Source organism: Oryzias latipes, chromosome 16 (assembly GCF_002234675.1).
Source record: "Oryzias latipes chromosome 16, ASM223467v1".
Taxonomy (NCBI): Eukaryota; Metazoa; Chordata; class Actinopteri; order Beloniformes; family Adrianichthyidae; genus Oryzias; species Oryzias latipes.
This window is the reverse complement of record NC_019874.2, coordinates 19,784,319-19,801,783: the sequence shown is the minus strand read 5'-3', so window position 1 is coordinate 19,801,783 and position 17,465 is coordinate 19,784,319. Positions and strand designations below refer to the sequence as shown.

Below are 17,465 nucleotides of genomic sequence, written 5' to 3'. Positions count from 1 at the left end.
CTGTTGCAGCTTTCCTTGTTGCCTGCTCCAGGTTGCCATTTGCCTGCGGAATTCCAAGGTACTTGTAACTGTCCTCAATGTCTGCTATTGTTCCTTCTGGGACTGAGACCCCTCCTGTGTGGACTACCTTGCCTGTCTTTGTCACCATCCGGTTGCATTTCTCGAGCCCGAATGACACCCCAAGGAATATATATATATATATATATATATATATATATATATATATATATATATATATATATATATATGAAAATATACATGAAAATTTTTGTCATTTTTAGCAGGAACAGCAATAATGTCAAATCAAAGTTTTAATTTTTTATTTTTATGTTCCTGAGTGTGACTGTGCAGTGTGCAGCTGTTAAAATCTCAGGCAGTGATAACCTGAGTGGGTTGTGTTTGAATAGCTGTGGAAGGGCATCTTGATTGTTTTAGCATTATAGTACAACTCTCTCAAATGTGCCGCTTGGAAAAGAGGTTTCACCTCCATTTCTTAAAATATTCTCTGTGATGAAGTTGTTTTCAGTCCTAATTGAAAATCAGCACCAGGCGGCAGTGGATGCAGTTTATTTTTATCCGAATAGAAGCACAGCTGTGAAAGTTTCATTTTGTGCAATTTCAGGCAAATCTAAGTGAATATAAACTGCATTTGCCCTAGAAATAAGGGGGATTTTCTGATAAATTTGAGTGTGTGCATCATCAGAATAATGCGAACAAAATTCTGTGTGTAATAATTTGACATATTAGTGGTTAGACTTTGAACTTCAGCAATCAGCTGCATTTGCTGCTTCGGAGGGGAAACGAGGTTCATCTTTAATCAAGCAAATATTCTGGATTGCCTAGCAACAGCAATGTAAGAAATGGATGCAGCTGTGCAGTAATGTGCACAAGTGTGCACATGAACGCACACATGAGCACACATGTGAGTCATTTTAGAGTGTTCGAGCATGAATCAGCACTGCACGAAAGGGAGACAGGACACAGCTGCTCACATGGGTTTACTGTAGATCAGCGTCTGACCGTTAGTTCCTCTCATCCATCACATCATGTTGTGATTACAGAGAAGCTGAATGCTTTTGCTGTGTTTTAGAGGTGCAGTTCTCTGCATTCCTCTCATACCCATGATCCCTATACTCCAATTGTGTCCTGTTGGTGGGGGGGTGGGGGTGGGGGGGTCCGTATTCACCCTCTCCCAGTCCCTTGAGCCTCCTGTCTCTCTGGCTGCTGGTGTTGGACTCTCTTTCACTCTGCCATATGAAATCTAAATTGTGGAACCGCCAAGCATAAAAGTACTCCAGGAAAAGCTCTGAATTTTCTTGGATTTTGTTATGAAATCAGTAAAAATGCACTAAAATGATTAGATTTCTTTTCTAAGGCACTATATTTCAGCTAGTGCATTCAATTTTTAGCCCACATATGTTTTTTTGGTCTGTTTCACCATCCAAATCTCTGTTTTTAAGTTTTTCCTGCACTCTATTGCTATAAAACACTGTCCTAGCTTCTTTTATGTAAACATGAACTCCTCCTTCACCCTAACTTAATGTCATTAGCAGGTGGCGGTCCAAAATAGACCCGCTCGCCCACGACCAGACATGTTTTTAACCATGAAAGCAGACCACCCTGCAGCACCTCTCCTCATTGACTTAAAATATCAAACATGCAGCATGAGCAGCCTGCTGCTACTGCTGTTGCGGCTGCGGGAAAGGAAACTCGGGGGCGGGCGAATAACACTCACACACACACACAAGCCAACAGACACATTAAAGCAGCAACGGCATCAACCAACCAGTCTGCAGAACGTCCACCCCCTCTACACCCACTTTCCATAACTCTGAGCCTCCCGCCCCTTTTCGCTCTCACTGATTCTCCCATCATCACTCTGTCCCTCTCTTAAGTTTCAGCCGTCTCTTTCTCCTGAAGTGAGCAGCACGCAGCCAACAGGTCAGCACTCTCTTCTTCCCTCTGATGCTTTAATCGGCTTTATTTTATACCCAGTTGCTGCGCAGGTTGTTGCTACTGCTAATATCAGATTTCAGAGCATAAAAGGCACCCACGAGCACATGCGTTGTCCTCTGCCTGCTGGAGTCTTTTTATTGCATGTTGCTGGATTGTCAACATAGTACATATGGACACATTGCTTTAAATAGACAGTAGTTGCAGCTCGAGTTGTTGATCCTGTCAGCCTTCAGATTATTCATAAAAAAAATGAAAAGAATGTTGTTCAAATCTGTAGTTCTGTATCTAGCCTCTGATTAAAAAAATGTATCATCCAAATTTAAGTTGATCCATTAAATGGCTTTCACTGGAGGCCTTGGGGTTGTCACGAGAATGCCGTTGTTTTTGTTTTATAGGAACCCTGTTGGGAAAAGCAAGAGAAGGGAAGGAGGCTCATGTATTGATTGTTTTTCAACATAGAATCTGAATATTCCTAAACAAATGCAAAAATACAAGCAGAGTAATTTTTCTCTTCGAAAGATCTGACTAGGATGAATCATTTAGGAGAAATGCGTGATTGCTTTTCATCAACGCCACATTTGTAAACTCTTTAAAGGTTTGAAACGTAGAACTCCTGCTATGCAATATAAATATATAAATAAAAAAATTAGACCAATTTTGACTTTTTACTTCCTTTTTTTAAGTTAACGCATGTTTTTTTTCTGTACTTTTATGAAACATTTGCATGTCTGAATTTCCAGCTGTGTGCCTCAGAGTTGTTGCTAATTTCAGTTACCGTATTTTCCGGACTATAAGTCGCTTCGGAGTATAATTCGCACCAGCCCAAAAATGCATTATGAAGTAGAAAAAAACACAGATAAGTCGCACTGGACTATAAGTCGCATTTTGACGGGAAATTTATTTGACAAAATCTGAGACCAAGAACTAATAACTTGCACAACCTCATATGACACAATCATAGCAGACTGTTTATCTCATAATTTCACAGTAATTCTTTCTCATATTTATTTATTCCTTTCATGAAGCATCATTAGCCAACTAATACTCTGTTTTCATCCTGTATTTGTAGAAACAGTTGTCATTTTTATTGCATTTCTGAATCTATGAAATCATTGGAAAATAGAATATGATGTTGTTAGCCTTCAAGATCTTACTGTAAAAAAAAGTTTGCTGATTCTCTGAGTCACTTAACATACTCTTAACACCTAACATACCTCATACATCAAATTGACCCAGGAACATCATCTCTGTTCCTCACAAATGAACATAACAGGAGGGTTAACAATGTATTTATTTCAATTTATTTCTAATATAAGTCGCTGCGGAGTATAAGTCGCACCCCTTGCCAAACTATGAGAAAAAGGGTGACTTATAGTCCAGAAAATACGGTAAATATGAGAATGAATAATTGAATATTCTGTAAAAAGTGCAATCACACAGATGGGGGTGTGCGGATTTACCTTGATTGGATTTGTTTTGTTTTTCTGCTCATTTCTCTTTTATTTAAATCACATGTTTTGCCGTTCAGCCAAGCCATTTGTCTTAGAAAATACTAAAGTTGCAAAAATATTGACTTTTAGGGCTTAATGATATTTTTATATGAGGAAATACTTCAATGTATTGATTCGCACTTTTTAAATACAAAACAATATAATAAAAATACTGCTGTTATTCGGAGATTTGAACAATAGAAACCCTAGCATAGCATCTCAGTAAAAAAACAAAAGTTTGTGTTTTTTCTCCACACGTTTAATTCCTGTTGAGTTTCAGAAATATCTGTTATCACGTAAATCCGTTGGTCTGTTTTGCATTCATTTTTGTGTAAATATGATTAGTACAAATAGTGAACACTCAGGGCTTTCGCCAAGACGGTTCTTGTGTTGTGTTGTCTATTTAAAACCTCTGATGCTATCAGTGCAAAGATCTGAATTGAGTGATCCACCAACTGTCTGTGGCCTGCTTGTGCGGCCTTTAGGCAGGCCTGGCCTCCTGCCTTCCCTCAGTGACTTGTTGGACCGCACAGTAAACCTAATTACTGCGTCTCCCACTCTGTCAGAGGGTTCAGACTTGAATTATCACCTCTAATGCATCCCACTGAGGGCCCCTACGCTGCTGTGCCCTGTCGCTCATGCTTTCAGAACATGCTCCAATAGGAGCCTGATTTATGTTTAAAAAAATAACATAAAAACAACTCACTTCAGAAGCTGGTTAAATTCCCAGCCATTGCTGGGACACACAATGCAGGATGAGAGGTAATTGTAGCATCCCATTGTCCTGTCAGATAACATGGGATCTGGATCTAGGCTGCAGTGTAGCCACTCAGGGAGAAACACAAAAGATGTGTGGTCTTGTCCTGGGCTGGGGTGCAGTCTGTCACCTTGACCCTGTGCCAACCCCCTAAACCAGCTCATCCAGAACAATTGTTTCTTCATCTGAATCAAGATTCCAGCAAAACACCATATGGCTTCTATTGTTGGCCGAGGACATGTCAGATGGCTTTCATGACAGAGTATGGTAGATTTTGTGAGGGCTGTTGAAAATGAAATGTTACTTTGTCGATGAAAGGGTTTTGTTTCTGCTGAAGCATGCGCCGGCAATTCTTTCATCTCTATTCCATCTCTGTGTTTCAGAGCAGTGGACGGAAAGCAGACCGACTCTCCTGGTCCTTTCCTTTGTCTCATTCCATCCTATTATCCATTAGCATATCTCCCCCTTACCTCTGTGTGCATCTATTTATAGTTCTTTTTGTCTAATTTCAGTGTACAACCCACTTATATTTAATTCTGACTGCTTTTGTTCAATTCACTCACCCAGCAGAGCGCAGCTGAGCACACGGCAGCTGTGTCTCTCAACTTTGAACATTAGCAGAGCAGATCGCCGTGCAACAGCTCAACATCCATCGTCTGAACGCTGGTTTTGGATTTTTTTCCTCCTCTGGTCTTTTCGCCTCGTTCCTCTGATTACCACTGAGCCTGACCCAATACTTTGGACAGTATGTGGTCCAACTTCTTTGTGCAGCAGGAAGATGAGGGACGCATCGGGGTGGCGGGAGCTGGACAGGGTGGAGGTATGGGAGGAATGAAAGGTTTCAGAGGCCAAAGACGGACCAATAAGATGAGCGATAGCCAGGAGGGCAAAATCAAGCTGGCCTTCTTCGTGTCGATTGTTGGGGTGACTCTGACGGTGTTGGGCATGGGGACGGAGTTTTGGGTGGAACTGGCTCAGCCCAAAAATTTCGTCGGCAACCAGACCTGCCAGATGGCTCATTATGGCCTGTGGAAGGGCTGCATCCGTACCCTGTGGGTGTCTGACATAGACCCAGAGAGGACAAGCTGCGGCCCGGCTGACCTACCTGGAGGTAAGATCTGTGGCTGCCGTGTGTCTGAGTGAGTTTATGTTTATCTGGCTGTGCTTGCTGGGAAGTGGGCAGAATGGAATGCATGCATGTTGTTCCCTTTACTCTCTGGATTATGTCTCATCTCCACTGCCATAAATGTCTACCTCCAAGATACACAAATTAATCTGATAATGAATTAATGTCGAGAGTACAAATATGTTCTCCAGAAATTACTAGTGGTTCCCTTTTTGGGAAGCATGTACTGAACAAACACAATCCTCCCAACCATCTGATATTTAAACTCTTGTAGCCTTATAAACATAATTTTATTCCACATTAAAGAATTTAAGATTTCTTAGGAATAGATTTCATTTTTGGATTTTATTCAACAAAATCAAACTGGCTTTAAACTTGCAAAACAACACCTTTTATCAAGATGCCTACAAAATGTATATTTGTGGCAGTCTACGATAATGCTCTGAGAAGAATGTTAACATTTTTCAACACCAAGGCAGCATCATAATTATTATTTATTTTTCTCCTTTTTCTGATTAACATTCCACATTTTTGAAAGCATTCCTTCAAGGTACAACCTTTTTTCACACATGCTTAAACATTTTCCACTGCACTTTAAATCTTAAATCAATTCTTCTTCTTTGAATAAATGAGAAATGTCCTGCCAAAGTGATGCCAATTAGGTACCTCTGACTGGTGTGGCTCTCAGGCTTTGACATGCTTTCTGTCTTTGATTTGGATCCCTGTTGAGAGGTGGATAATATGTCATATCCATACACAAAAACATGCACCTCCTGACCCGGGTTTTTCTTTTAAAATACAGACTACTTTTATAGCTTCAGGTAAAATGATTCCAGATTTGTGAACCCTGGTGAGCGTTAAGCTACAGGACGAATGTTGCTTCATTTAGAGAGGAGATGAGTGAGACTAACTATGACCTCTGTACCTGATGGTCTCTATGTTTATTATTATGGGACATTTTCTTATCTATAAAACACGTCTTTGTAAAATTATAGTGACTCTGCAGTTTTGCCTTGACTACAGGAATATTACAAGTCATAGTGAGTTAAAAATAATTAAATCAATGATTGACCAAAAAAAGGCCAGTTATTTTTTTTATCCAGCTGGGTATCAACAGCTGTAAAAAGAAAAAAGCACACTTGCACCCTAATTTTTGAACTCTGTTTGACAATGTTCACAACATGGACAAAGGAAGGATTTTTTGCTGTGTGTGAGCAAGAAAAAAGGCTTTTCTCTCTTATATCTGTAGAAAATGAATTTTGCTGCATCATAAGAACACAGTGGTTAGCGCTCTTGCCTCACAGCAAGAAAGCCCCCGGTTCAAGTCCCAGCTGGGGGACCAGAAACAGAACATCCATGGGGGACCTTTCTGTGTGGATTTGCATGTTTGCCCCGTGCATGCGTGGGTTTTCTACGGGGGACTCCGACTTCCTCCCACCGTCCAAAAACATGCTTCATAGGTTAATTACTTACACAAAAATTGTCCCTAGGTGTGAATTTGAGTGTGTATGGGTGTGTGATTTGTGGCCCCTGTGACAAACTGGCGACCTGTCCAGGATGTCCCATGCCTTCGCCCATGAGTGGCCAGGATAGGCTCCAGCAGCCCAGTGACCCCGAAAGGGACAAAACGGGTTTAGAAGATGAATGAAAACACACCTTAAAGAAGCAAAAGACTTTACCTGTCATTCATAGCCAAAATGCATTCTTGGGTTTCTTGACAATCAAAACAAAAATGGATGCAACAATAGATCACCCTTAAATATTTTTCTGCACACTTATTATTGTTATTATTATTTTAAAATCATTTTTGCACCTAGCAGAAATAAAAATAGTATGAAAAACTATATATATATATATATATATATATATATATATATATATATATATATATATATATATATATATATATATATATATATATATAATACATTCATTGCTGCAAATGTATATTGAAATGCTGTTGTGCATTTTTGCCATCCTAATGCATGAAAATTCTTACACAAAAGCTTTTGAATGGATGTCTCCTGTATTGCACTATATGACAACATTCTGTTATACATGCAGCTCCATGTCAAAGAAACAGACCACAGGTTTATAGTTGCTGAAAGTTCTGTAAGAATTACAGAGAGTTAACAAAAACTATATCTAGCAAGTTTTGTCCAATTTAAAAAAGCAAATGTTTGATTTCTATTCTGCATCTCTGGCTGCTTCAAGCAGATCCGATCGCAAGATCTTTTGCTGCTGTGTTAGAGAAGCCAGTATGTTTGTGACAATCACCCCCACACGTCCTACCACAGTTGGCCCATGCTCCCTTGTCACAGTTGACTGTGGCATCATCATGTTTATAGAGAAACAACTGTTTTTGCAATCGTCGCTCCTCTCTTCCGTATCCCTGTTTACAAGCCTGTGGCTTCAAAGTGTGACCACCTCAAGACTTGCGATCCATCTTGCCCGCTGGAGAGGAACGTGACGGCTCAATAACTGCAGCCCCAGCAGGGATGGAAAAACCAGTTGACAGTTGTAATGTGCTACAAAATCAGCGGGGAGATAAATGGCAGATGCACTTTATTAAAACGTTTGCAAATGTGGTCAAGTAAATTAATGAAAGGAAGCATTTGTGGGAATGCATGTGTGTTAGCATTCAAACGGCCACCTTGGATAATGTAATTCTTAGTGGGTAAAAATCAGTATGTGCTTGTGAAGCCGAGCGGAATGTGACTGCTTCACAGTTTTTGTCTAAATATAGAAGGGAAATGAGGAAGAGGGACAGACAGAGACTCTGGGAGAGTGCATGTCTAATGCAGTATTAACCAACCCCTCTGTGTTTCCTCCCCCTCCTGACATCTCCTGCTCCCTTACCTCCTTCTGCATCTGTGGCTCCCTTTTCTCTTTCCCTTCACTCAACACACTTCAATCTGCTTGCAAGCCATCTTGTTTTTCCCCCTTTTTATCGTACAGTTGAAGCATTTTGCACCCCGCTCATCTCTTTGCTCACCCAGTGCATTGCCTTGTACTCTTCTGGACCAAAGTCTTTTTTCCATTTTAATATTTATAATCCATTTGCCCCCCCCCCCCTTTTTTTTTCTGTCTTCCTTCCCTCGTCTGCCATCGAGCCTTAGTGTTCTTTGTCTCTCACCGTCTTTGGCGGCACAATATGTGCAATGCTGGAAAATGGGCGTGTGTGTTTATGGAGAGGTCTGTGTCTTTGGGTATTCAAGCTAATGCTCAACTCTTGGATATAAATAGAAATGATGCCTGGAAGGACAGACTGCATGGATGCATAGTAGGCACATCAGAGGGGACCAGCAGCCATCCACACAGAAGAGCGTTTTTTTTTCCATCTATGTCTTATCATTTCTTTGTACCCACAGAATCCAACTGCACCTACTTCAAATTCTTCACCTCTGGGGAGAATGCAGTCATTTTTAAGAAGACGACAAACAGAAGTGAGACCTTATTTTAACCTTTTTTTTTTTTTCCCCAGTCGCACCCGCACCAAAACTATCAATAAAGACGCTCACAGTGGTGTTCACAGAACCGTGCTGGTAGTTTATATTTTACCTCATTAACTTTCACTGCCACCCTTTTTCCAAAGCAAGCCATACTTTATCAGAATGATTAATGTGTCAGATGCAGCCCCCAAGAGGCCACTTTCTGTATTATTTTTAATCAGGTTAGCTGGTTGATACCTTATTCTTTTGTAACACTGTCCATCAGCTAAGTCATTGTTACATTTTTGGTCAAAAGTTCAAGTTAAGAGCACAACACCTATTAGTTTTCAATAACAATCACACATAAATCCGAATACCTATCCTAAACGAACAGTAACTCCTTAAATAAAGATTCAGTAACCCTTGTGCTGTCTTAGATGACCCCACCCTTACATTGACGTGTTCTTCCTACCATGACAAAGGTGGATAAAGTTGAAAAGATTTCATGTAATCCATGGACACCAGTGAGGTTCACAAATCATTGAAGAAAAAAGGTTCAGCACACTGTCTAGTGGGTCTAGATGACCCAACTCCCATTGTTAAAGTGCCTAGGATAGCACTAGGGATACAAAGTTTCTTTCTCTGTAGTTATTGTACAATATTTTAACACATTTATTTGTAAACAGCGCAGAAAGTATGTAAATAGCAAGCAAGGGTTTGGAGGGGGAGAACTTCTGAGTTGCATCCTCATTCCTACTGTGAAGCATGGGGTGGAAACATCATGATTTGGGGCTATTTTTGTCTAAATGGAAATGGTAAACTGATCCATATTAAAGAAAAGATGAATGGGGGCATTTATTGTGAGATGGAAGGAAGACCTCCTTCCATTAGTCATCAGTGAGAGCACTGAAACATAGGTAGATCTTCCAGCATGGCAACAATCCTAAGCAGGTCATTCGGGTAACGTGAAAAGCCTTTCAAGGTTCTGGAGGGTTCTGGCCAGTCTCTAGACCTGTACTCATAGAGAATCTGTGGAGAATTCAAGTTGCCTGGCAACAGCCCCATGCATCACAGCTCTTGAGAAGATCTGCATGGAAGAATTGACCAAAATTGCAGCTACAGAGCAAAAATGTTGAAAACCTTTCAGAAACATTTGACTTCTTACATCGTAATTATTGAAGTAAACGTTTGCTATTGAACAAATATTTAGCAAATACTTATGTACTGTGAAATACTTGTTGTCCCACTTAGTATTTGCTTTTGTTGATATGATCCTGGTCTTGTTGCATGGATACACCTCCGCATTATTTAATTGAGGAATATCTGATGTCACTCCTGATCCAGTGGGAGAAAAAGCAAAAAACATTTTACTTCCACCGTTCCCTTTATGTTTTTCTTTTACTTTTTTTCACATTTCTTTTTACAAAATGTGGAACTTGGATGAAGATAGTCTTGCAGTTTCTTTACATTTTTGGAATAGTCCCCTTTTCATTTAAAAGTGAAATAGGTTATTCCTAGGGCCCCTTTCAAACATACCATCCTTCCTGCTTTATTTTTGTATTTTTTGGTTTAAATTATTATCTATGAATTGAATGCAAACCCAAAAAAATAACTTTTGTTGCTTTTGTTCTTTCCCAACTTTAGGGACCGTCAATAAATGTTAACTTATTTCCTCATGAGAAGATTGTCAACGATGAAACAGAAATAAATTGATAATGATAGAGTCACAGCTTCTAATATCAATAACTAAACCATTGGAGATTTTTTTTCTGTAGCTGTTTAAAAACTAACAAACAAACATTATTTAGGTCACTGAGATTAACCCTTGTGCTATCCTAGGCACTTTACCATTGGGAGTTGGGTCATCTAGACCCACTAGACAGTGCGCTGAACCTTCTTTCTTCAATGATTTGTGATCTTCACTGGTGTCCATGGATTACATGAAATCTTTCCACCCTTATCTAGGGTTGGGCGATGTCCCCTAATTTGGCCGTTGACGATGTTTGCTGTCAACCATCGGGATGGACGATGACATCGTCGGGGGGGGGGGTATTTTTACATTTTTCGTTCTTATATAACTGCTATTCGTTATTTTGCTTTTTTCATTTTATTTCCCAACTAATGGTTAATCCGCGATGATCCAGTATAAACTGAGGGAAGTGACTTTAACAGAAAAAGTTACAAGCAAGATAGAAAAGAAGTGTAGTCGCTCCCGCACTTAATTAGTGAAGTGGACTGGCGGAGCGCGGACTTAAAGCTTTGAGTTTGATGGGAAGGGAGGGGGTACATGAGCGGTATGTGTGGGAGATTTAAGACTGCGATCCCTCCCGCAGCTCTAGGGGTACAGGCAACCAAACTCAGAACCGGGTCTAAACGTGTGTCTGAGCACAGCTCGGATCGTCAGCACACACAGCGGTTTGAGCATCAAAGCAGAAATGTCGCTCAGTCCTTAGAAAACATTCAAACAATCACGCAGATTTGTGTTTCCAGTCGTGTCCCGACTAAATAAAGGCTGATGTTATTCTTACACGTTTACGTGCAGCGCCACCCAAAGCTAATGTTGTTAGCCCGTGTTAGCATACTGCTAATCCTGGCTCGGTTCAGAAAAAGCACTGACCACACGGATTAAAATTCAAATGATGAGCGAACAGGTGTTTGATAATAACCGTAACATTATTAAAAGCACGTTTAGAAGATCATCTCGTATTTTACCGAGCTGACATGTCAATATATATAGCCGCTCGGTGCTGTTATCGTTTTGTATTGAATTGTTACATTCAATAAAGTTTGGAAAAAAAGCCGCTCGGCGGAAGTTGTGTCCCCTTCCGGTTTTCAAACTGCGCATGTGCGAATACTGCACATGTGCGAATGATTTATTCCGACCGAAATTGTGACTTTAGTGAACGTTTTTATATTCTGAAAACATTTTTCTGGGCCCATGTACACGGTTGGATTCTAATCCGACCATTGATCCCATCAAGATATTTTGTACATGTAACCGCGGCTTATGGTGTCGACGCGCAACGTGGCGGGGGCGTGGCATCACGATGGTGGTCTCTCCATCGGGATGTCAGTCACCCATCACGATGGACGATGATATCGTCCATCGGCACAACCCTACCCTTATCCACCTTTGTCATGGTAGGGAGAACACGTCAATGTAAGGGTGGGGTCATCTAAGATAGCACAAGGGTTAAATCTTTCAAATACTTACAGTATCTCACCTTTGCATTCAACTCTTCAATCCTCCTCCCTGAACTCTGTCCATAAATTTTAAACATTTTTGCAAACAGTTCAAGTGTAATAATCAATATTATATTTTAAATACCTTCAGTCTACAGATCTTGGAGGTTTGAATTGAACAGAAACTAACATTTCTTAAGCTCTTCATTAGAAAAAAGGAAACAAGTAGAAAGTAAGTGGTTCTTTAACATAAGCAACTGTTCCACTTCACTAACTCTTTCTTTACTATTTAGCTCAAGGAAAGGTGATTTTGCTAGAAGTCATATTATCACTTACAGAAGTCACTTATCTAGATCCTTCTTATGTTTTTGTTTTCTTTTTCACTTTTTCTATTCTTATTTTTATTTGATTCAGTGTAATTGTACAAACCTGTTTAGTGTTTATGGAAATTATTAAAGTACCTTATAGCAACAGTTGGGCTAAACTGGACTGTCTACCAAAACCATGAAATCCTTTTAATCAACAACAACAGCAAAAAAAGCGCACTGGTTATGGTGAGATGCTAACTGAATGCCAAACTTTCAGCTGTTATGACTGAAATCTGCTTTTCAATAGTGAGCACAAAATCATAAAGGACATGCAGGGGATTCAAACGTTGTCAGATTCAAACGTTTGACTAAAGAAAATCATCGACTCAGATCATCATACTGTCTCTGCCTTGTCATAGCAGATCTTTTGAAGTGAATTTCAGCTTCTTCCCTGCCCCTCTCCTCATAACAGTCTGTCTTCTTTATCTCCTAGATCTAAATCTGGCTGCAGCAATTTTGGCACTTTTGAGTCTGACCATGATGGTGATGGGCTCCATCTGCATTGTTATGTCTCTCAGCAAAGGAGTTGCCTTCTTCCTCAAACCAGCTTCCTTTTGTTTCATTTCATCAGGTAGAATCTTACTTTTCTCCTAAATTATTTATTAACTTTTTGAATCCTTTTTTAGAGCAGAGCCTTTTGGTATAAATGTCCTTTCTCTATGTTTCCAATTCAAATACTTTTTTTGCCCCACTGTGAACACATTCTAACGCCTCCATATTGTTCTTTTTTATCTTTTGCAGGGGTTCTGGTCTTTCTGTCAGTCCTTATTTTCCACCAGTCTGTGCTGGCGCTGCTGGCCAGTGACCACTCAATACCGCTTCATCATGAGCTGTCCTGGTCTGTGGCTTGTGTTGGCTCAGCAGGAACCATCCTCATTTTCGGAGGCTTCCTCTTCATCCTTCTCTCCCTTCCTTTTAGTCCGTGGCAGAAGTGTTGGCCGCACAAGAACAGCACCACTTAGACTTTTAATGCAACATGTGCAGATAATATTCCTAATGTTCAAGAGCAAGCAAAATACAGCACAAAAATTATGACATCATTGAGTTTGGGCTTGCTCTTGGCAGATAAGTCATAATAGGTCTTAATTAAGTTTAGGAAGAGTAATGGAAAAGAATTACAAAGTGCAGGAAGAACAGTAGAGATTGATTTTACCACAATATATATATGTTTTTTATTTTCATGGCACTGTTGATTCTTAAGCAATGGATGAAACCTAAGCCATTTTCACATATATAAAAAACAATTCTATTTAAACCTTGTTTTCAATTCACCTTGATGCTCCTGAGTGCTGCGTACACAACATTTTTGGTTTGAATTGTTGTGTAAGCAGAGCTGGTAACTAGTTCAGAGGTGAGTGCATGTTGAAGACATTTGTGACTTGATGTTTTGTTTTTTTCTCTGAGCCTGTAAATTGCTTTCCATTCTCTCATTGCATTGAATATTGTGATCTTGCAGCAGTTTAAGGCATCAAAACATCATAATGAAATTTAGCCATTAAAATGTTCTTGGGTCAGTTCAACAAAAGACACAGTTTCAATAGATCATGCTGGTGTTAAGAAGGTCCTACCCTTATCAAAAAGGGAAAAACCTTCCTTTTAACGTTTTAAAAAGTAACCCAATCGTAAAAGACTGTGTCTAGACAACTCCACCAGTTATTTCCGTTTATCAGGACATCTATGGGAAATAGTATTGATCTGGCTGAGCTCTCTGCAGGATAAAGTTATTTTCAGTGCCTTTCGATAACTGTTTCTATCAAGATGCTGATAAAGATACCACAACAGTTACAGCTCTTTTTGGCATTGAAATGTTGTGTTTGATAGAGTTTGGTTATTGTCTACAATCCCTTTAAAAGTATTTTAAAAGTTAAGATAAATGATATTGAAAATGACTTTTTTTCCTTTTGCATTGTTGGTCTAACCTCCTTTCTTCTATAAAAAATCAAAACCTCCATTAAAAAGCTTCAACCTTTTCAGCGTATAGCAGGCTGCAACATCATTTTATGTCTTTCTTAAAACATAATATTTATGACATATAAATTAAAACACTTACTTCCTGAATTAAATATACTGTAACCACATATCTTTTCTATGTGTTATGCCTAATTTTCTTGATATTTTTCTAAGCTGAATTACCATACATAAAGCACCTGGGCAACAGTGAAAACTGCTGTGAAGATATTGATCGGTATGGAGGAGTTTGACTTACTTTTTTTTTTTTTTGTATGTATCAAAAGAGAAAATTCTGTGAACTTTTAGAAACTTTGTACCTGATCAACCAGAGGCTTTTGATGTCCTTATTTATTTCTGTCTGCTGTGGTTGGTTCTGTTTTGTCTCGGTGTATCAAATGAATGTAAATTTATGAAAAAATAAATGTTTTTGTTTAATGGCTATTTACTGTTTTGTGGCACTTTTTTAAATGAGAATGCCCCAATAATTTAAAAAGTATATTATAAAATGCTCATTTTTAAAATAATTGATATTATTATTAAAAAATTTTAATATACGTGCAGCTTGTGGCCCCCGTTACACACTGAGCTGACAAAAGCTGAAAATATGAGGTCTCAGTGACCCGACACAACAATGACGCCACAACTTCTCTTAGTTGCGTTCCGTCCATCATTATTTCAAGTGCGTTGCAGGTTTGATGTGAAGTATCCGTGACTCCTGACCTCTCTACATGAGCTTCCATCTTCTAAAACTACTCTTCTATAATTAGTCCAGAGCTCAGTGCATTTCACAGCACAGGTTGGGAAACCTTACCCTTGAATTTCAACCATGTACCCCGGAGTCTATCTTCATAACTGCACCCTCTCCAACCCTGACCTTGCTGTGTCACTTTCCCCTCTGTCTCTGGGCAAGGCCAAAAGTTTATCACTTCTCCGCTTTGTTTTAACACACAATGAACTGTTTAATTAAAAAAAAAAGAAGAAGAAAGAAACATGGACAGCTCTTGCAGTCAGAAACCCACGTTTACCTTCAACCATATACAGGACTTGCTGCTTTTGACTCCCCATGGATAGAAACTGACTCCACATGACACATTATCCTGGTTGTATATTTAGCTGCTAATACTTCCACTGGACTGCATGAAAAGTGGTGCACGGACACAAGATGCATGCTGGATGGAAAAAGATTTCCTAGAACTGTTGACGTGGGAATGGATGGGAGAAAAACAAAACAAAGAAAATAAAAGCTTTATTTCTGTCTACTTATTAAATGGATCTTTTTAAGACAGGAGGTGGCATGAGAGTTGCCACTTTTGATTTTCCAGCTGTGCTTCTTAAATCTCTCATCAGGTCCATGGATTGCTTGAGGTATGATAATGACGGGGAAAGGCACTCCGGTTAACTAATCCCTAAAGTCCAGCAGAACTGTCCGGTATCTCAGAACCCCTTGTTAAGTATCTGACACGCTTTCTCCCTAAAGCATCTGCTGTATTATTTAATCTATGAGAGGAACCAACCTCTCATAGGACAGTGATTGTCCCTCAGGGGTCAAACCAAAGCAGCCTTTTTTCTAATTGTTCATGCAAAACACTCACAGAGGACCAGATGGGAAATTTAAAAAAGAAAAGGAAAAAAAGACATTCTGTCAAATAAAATGACACTAAATAAACTTTAAGTACGTCTCCACCAACTAGCAAATATGCATAGAGATTTAAGTTTGACAAGGAAGGTCAATGCCTCTTTAAAGACAGCAACTTACAGTAAATGTGCATGAAAACACAGTGCTGAAGTGGAATTCAATATGTGCATGTTCTTGAGAGCTGCTTTTTAACTAACATTACCTTTCAAAACTGCACTGATGCACCATAATTTAACAATTTAAGACCACGGATACTCAGTGGAGCATCAACAAGACGAAAGGCCTTCAAATTAGATGAACAAACTTTTTTTTTTAAAGTATATTTTTGTATAACCCTTGTGCTATCTTAGATGACCCCACCCTTACTTTGACGTGTTCTCCGTACCATGAAAAAGGTGGATAAAGGTGGAAGGATTTCATGTAATCCATGGACACCAGTGAAGATCACAAATCATTGAAGAAAATAGGTTCAGCACACTATATAGTGGGTCTAGATGACCCAACTCCCAATGTTAAAGTGCCTAGGATAGCACAAGGGTTAACTTGACAATTGCACAACAGGAAATCCAAACTTTTATTCAGGAGAAGACTGACACTTTTCTACAAAATATCCTTTACTTTATTATATCAAAAAAAAATAATGATAGATGGATGTTATCGCTTGGATGATAACTCTTTAGCACCCTTCCCTCCTTTTGCACTGGGATGGTCTGGCAGACTGTTTGAATGAATGAGGGAAGCCAAAGATTTTTTCATCTTCATTTGGTCTGCGTTTCTTTCACAATGCATTCTTGAGAATGGACTACCGTAAACTATTGTTTCTGGACTCCAGTTCACAGGGATGGATCATTTTTATGCTTCCCTGCTCAAGCTCACCTGCTTGATGACATGCCAGGATGTCAGATTTATGCAGGGTCACTGGAAAATATGCAAGTTGGTGGACCCTGACAGAACTTGAGTTCAGAAACCCTGGACTAAACTTTTTAGAAGCATCTTGCAGTGAAAAACACGGCAACATTGCTGCACATTGCTGCTGAGTTATCGTATTTTGTCCTCATCAGAGTTTAAAAGAGCTTTTTGAGCTGATAAATAAAGCAAACTATTCAAGGAACCAAACTCTGAAACCTTCAAAATTCTAAAAATGTAACATTTTCAAAACTATATGGGAGCATATGCAACAGTAGATAAACATGTGTATTACTTGGCTTGTTTTGTGTTTTCTGGGCTCTGTGCCATCTACCTCCTTTTTTATCCCTTTTCTACATAACTTCTCCCCTCAAAAATAAAATAAAATGAAATCTTAATCTTAATAAATTAATAACATTTTTATTCATTTTTTAATACATTTTTAATGAAATTAGATTTAAAAAATGTACACCTGGTTTGCCCGCAAAGTAGCCTATAGAATGAAACCCCACTTGCAAAAAAAAAAAAAAAAAGATGTGTTCAAAACAAGAGGCTCTCTGCTCTTTGCAAATAGAAAATAAATAAATAGAATCCAATTGTGATTAGAGGCAGTTAAAATGGATATAGACAGAAAAAAATAGAAAAAAATTATATAATGTAAA

At 39.1% G+C, this 17,465-nt stretch overlaps 1 protein-coding gene across 4 annotated transcripts; it reads left to right on the top strand.

Moving 5' to 3' along the window:
- The first annotated feature begins 1,791 nt into the window (after nt 1-1,791).
- On the top strand, nt 1,792-14,702 carry LOC101165420 (voltage-dependent calcium channel gamma-6 subunit-like). 4 transcript variants are annotated; one of them, XM_023964191.1, is made up of 5 exons: nt 1,792-1,941; nt 4,774-5,314; nt 8,701-8,775; nt 12,745-12,882; nt 13,053-13,289. In XM_023964191.1, exons 2-5 carry the CDS (start codon nt 4,951-4,953, stop codon nt 13,271-13,273), a joined length of 798 nt encoding a protein of 265 aa, XP_023819959.1. In that variant the 5' UTR covers nt 1,792-1,941; nt 4,774-4,950; the 3' UTR covers nt 13,274-13,289. The 4 variants fall into 4 exon arrangements, with proteins under 4 accessions (XP_023819959.1, XP_023819958.1, XP_023819957.1 ...); XM_023964190.1 differs by having other exon boundaries at nt 4,771-5,314; XM_023964189.1 differs by having other exon boundaries at nt 4,592-5,314.
- Nucleotides 14,703-17,465: the final 2,763 nt, after the last annotated feature.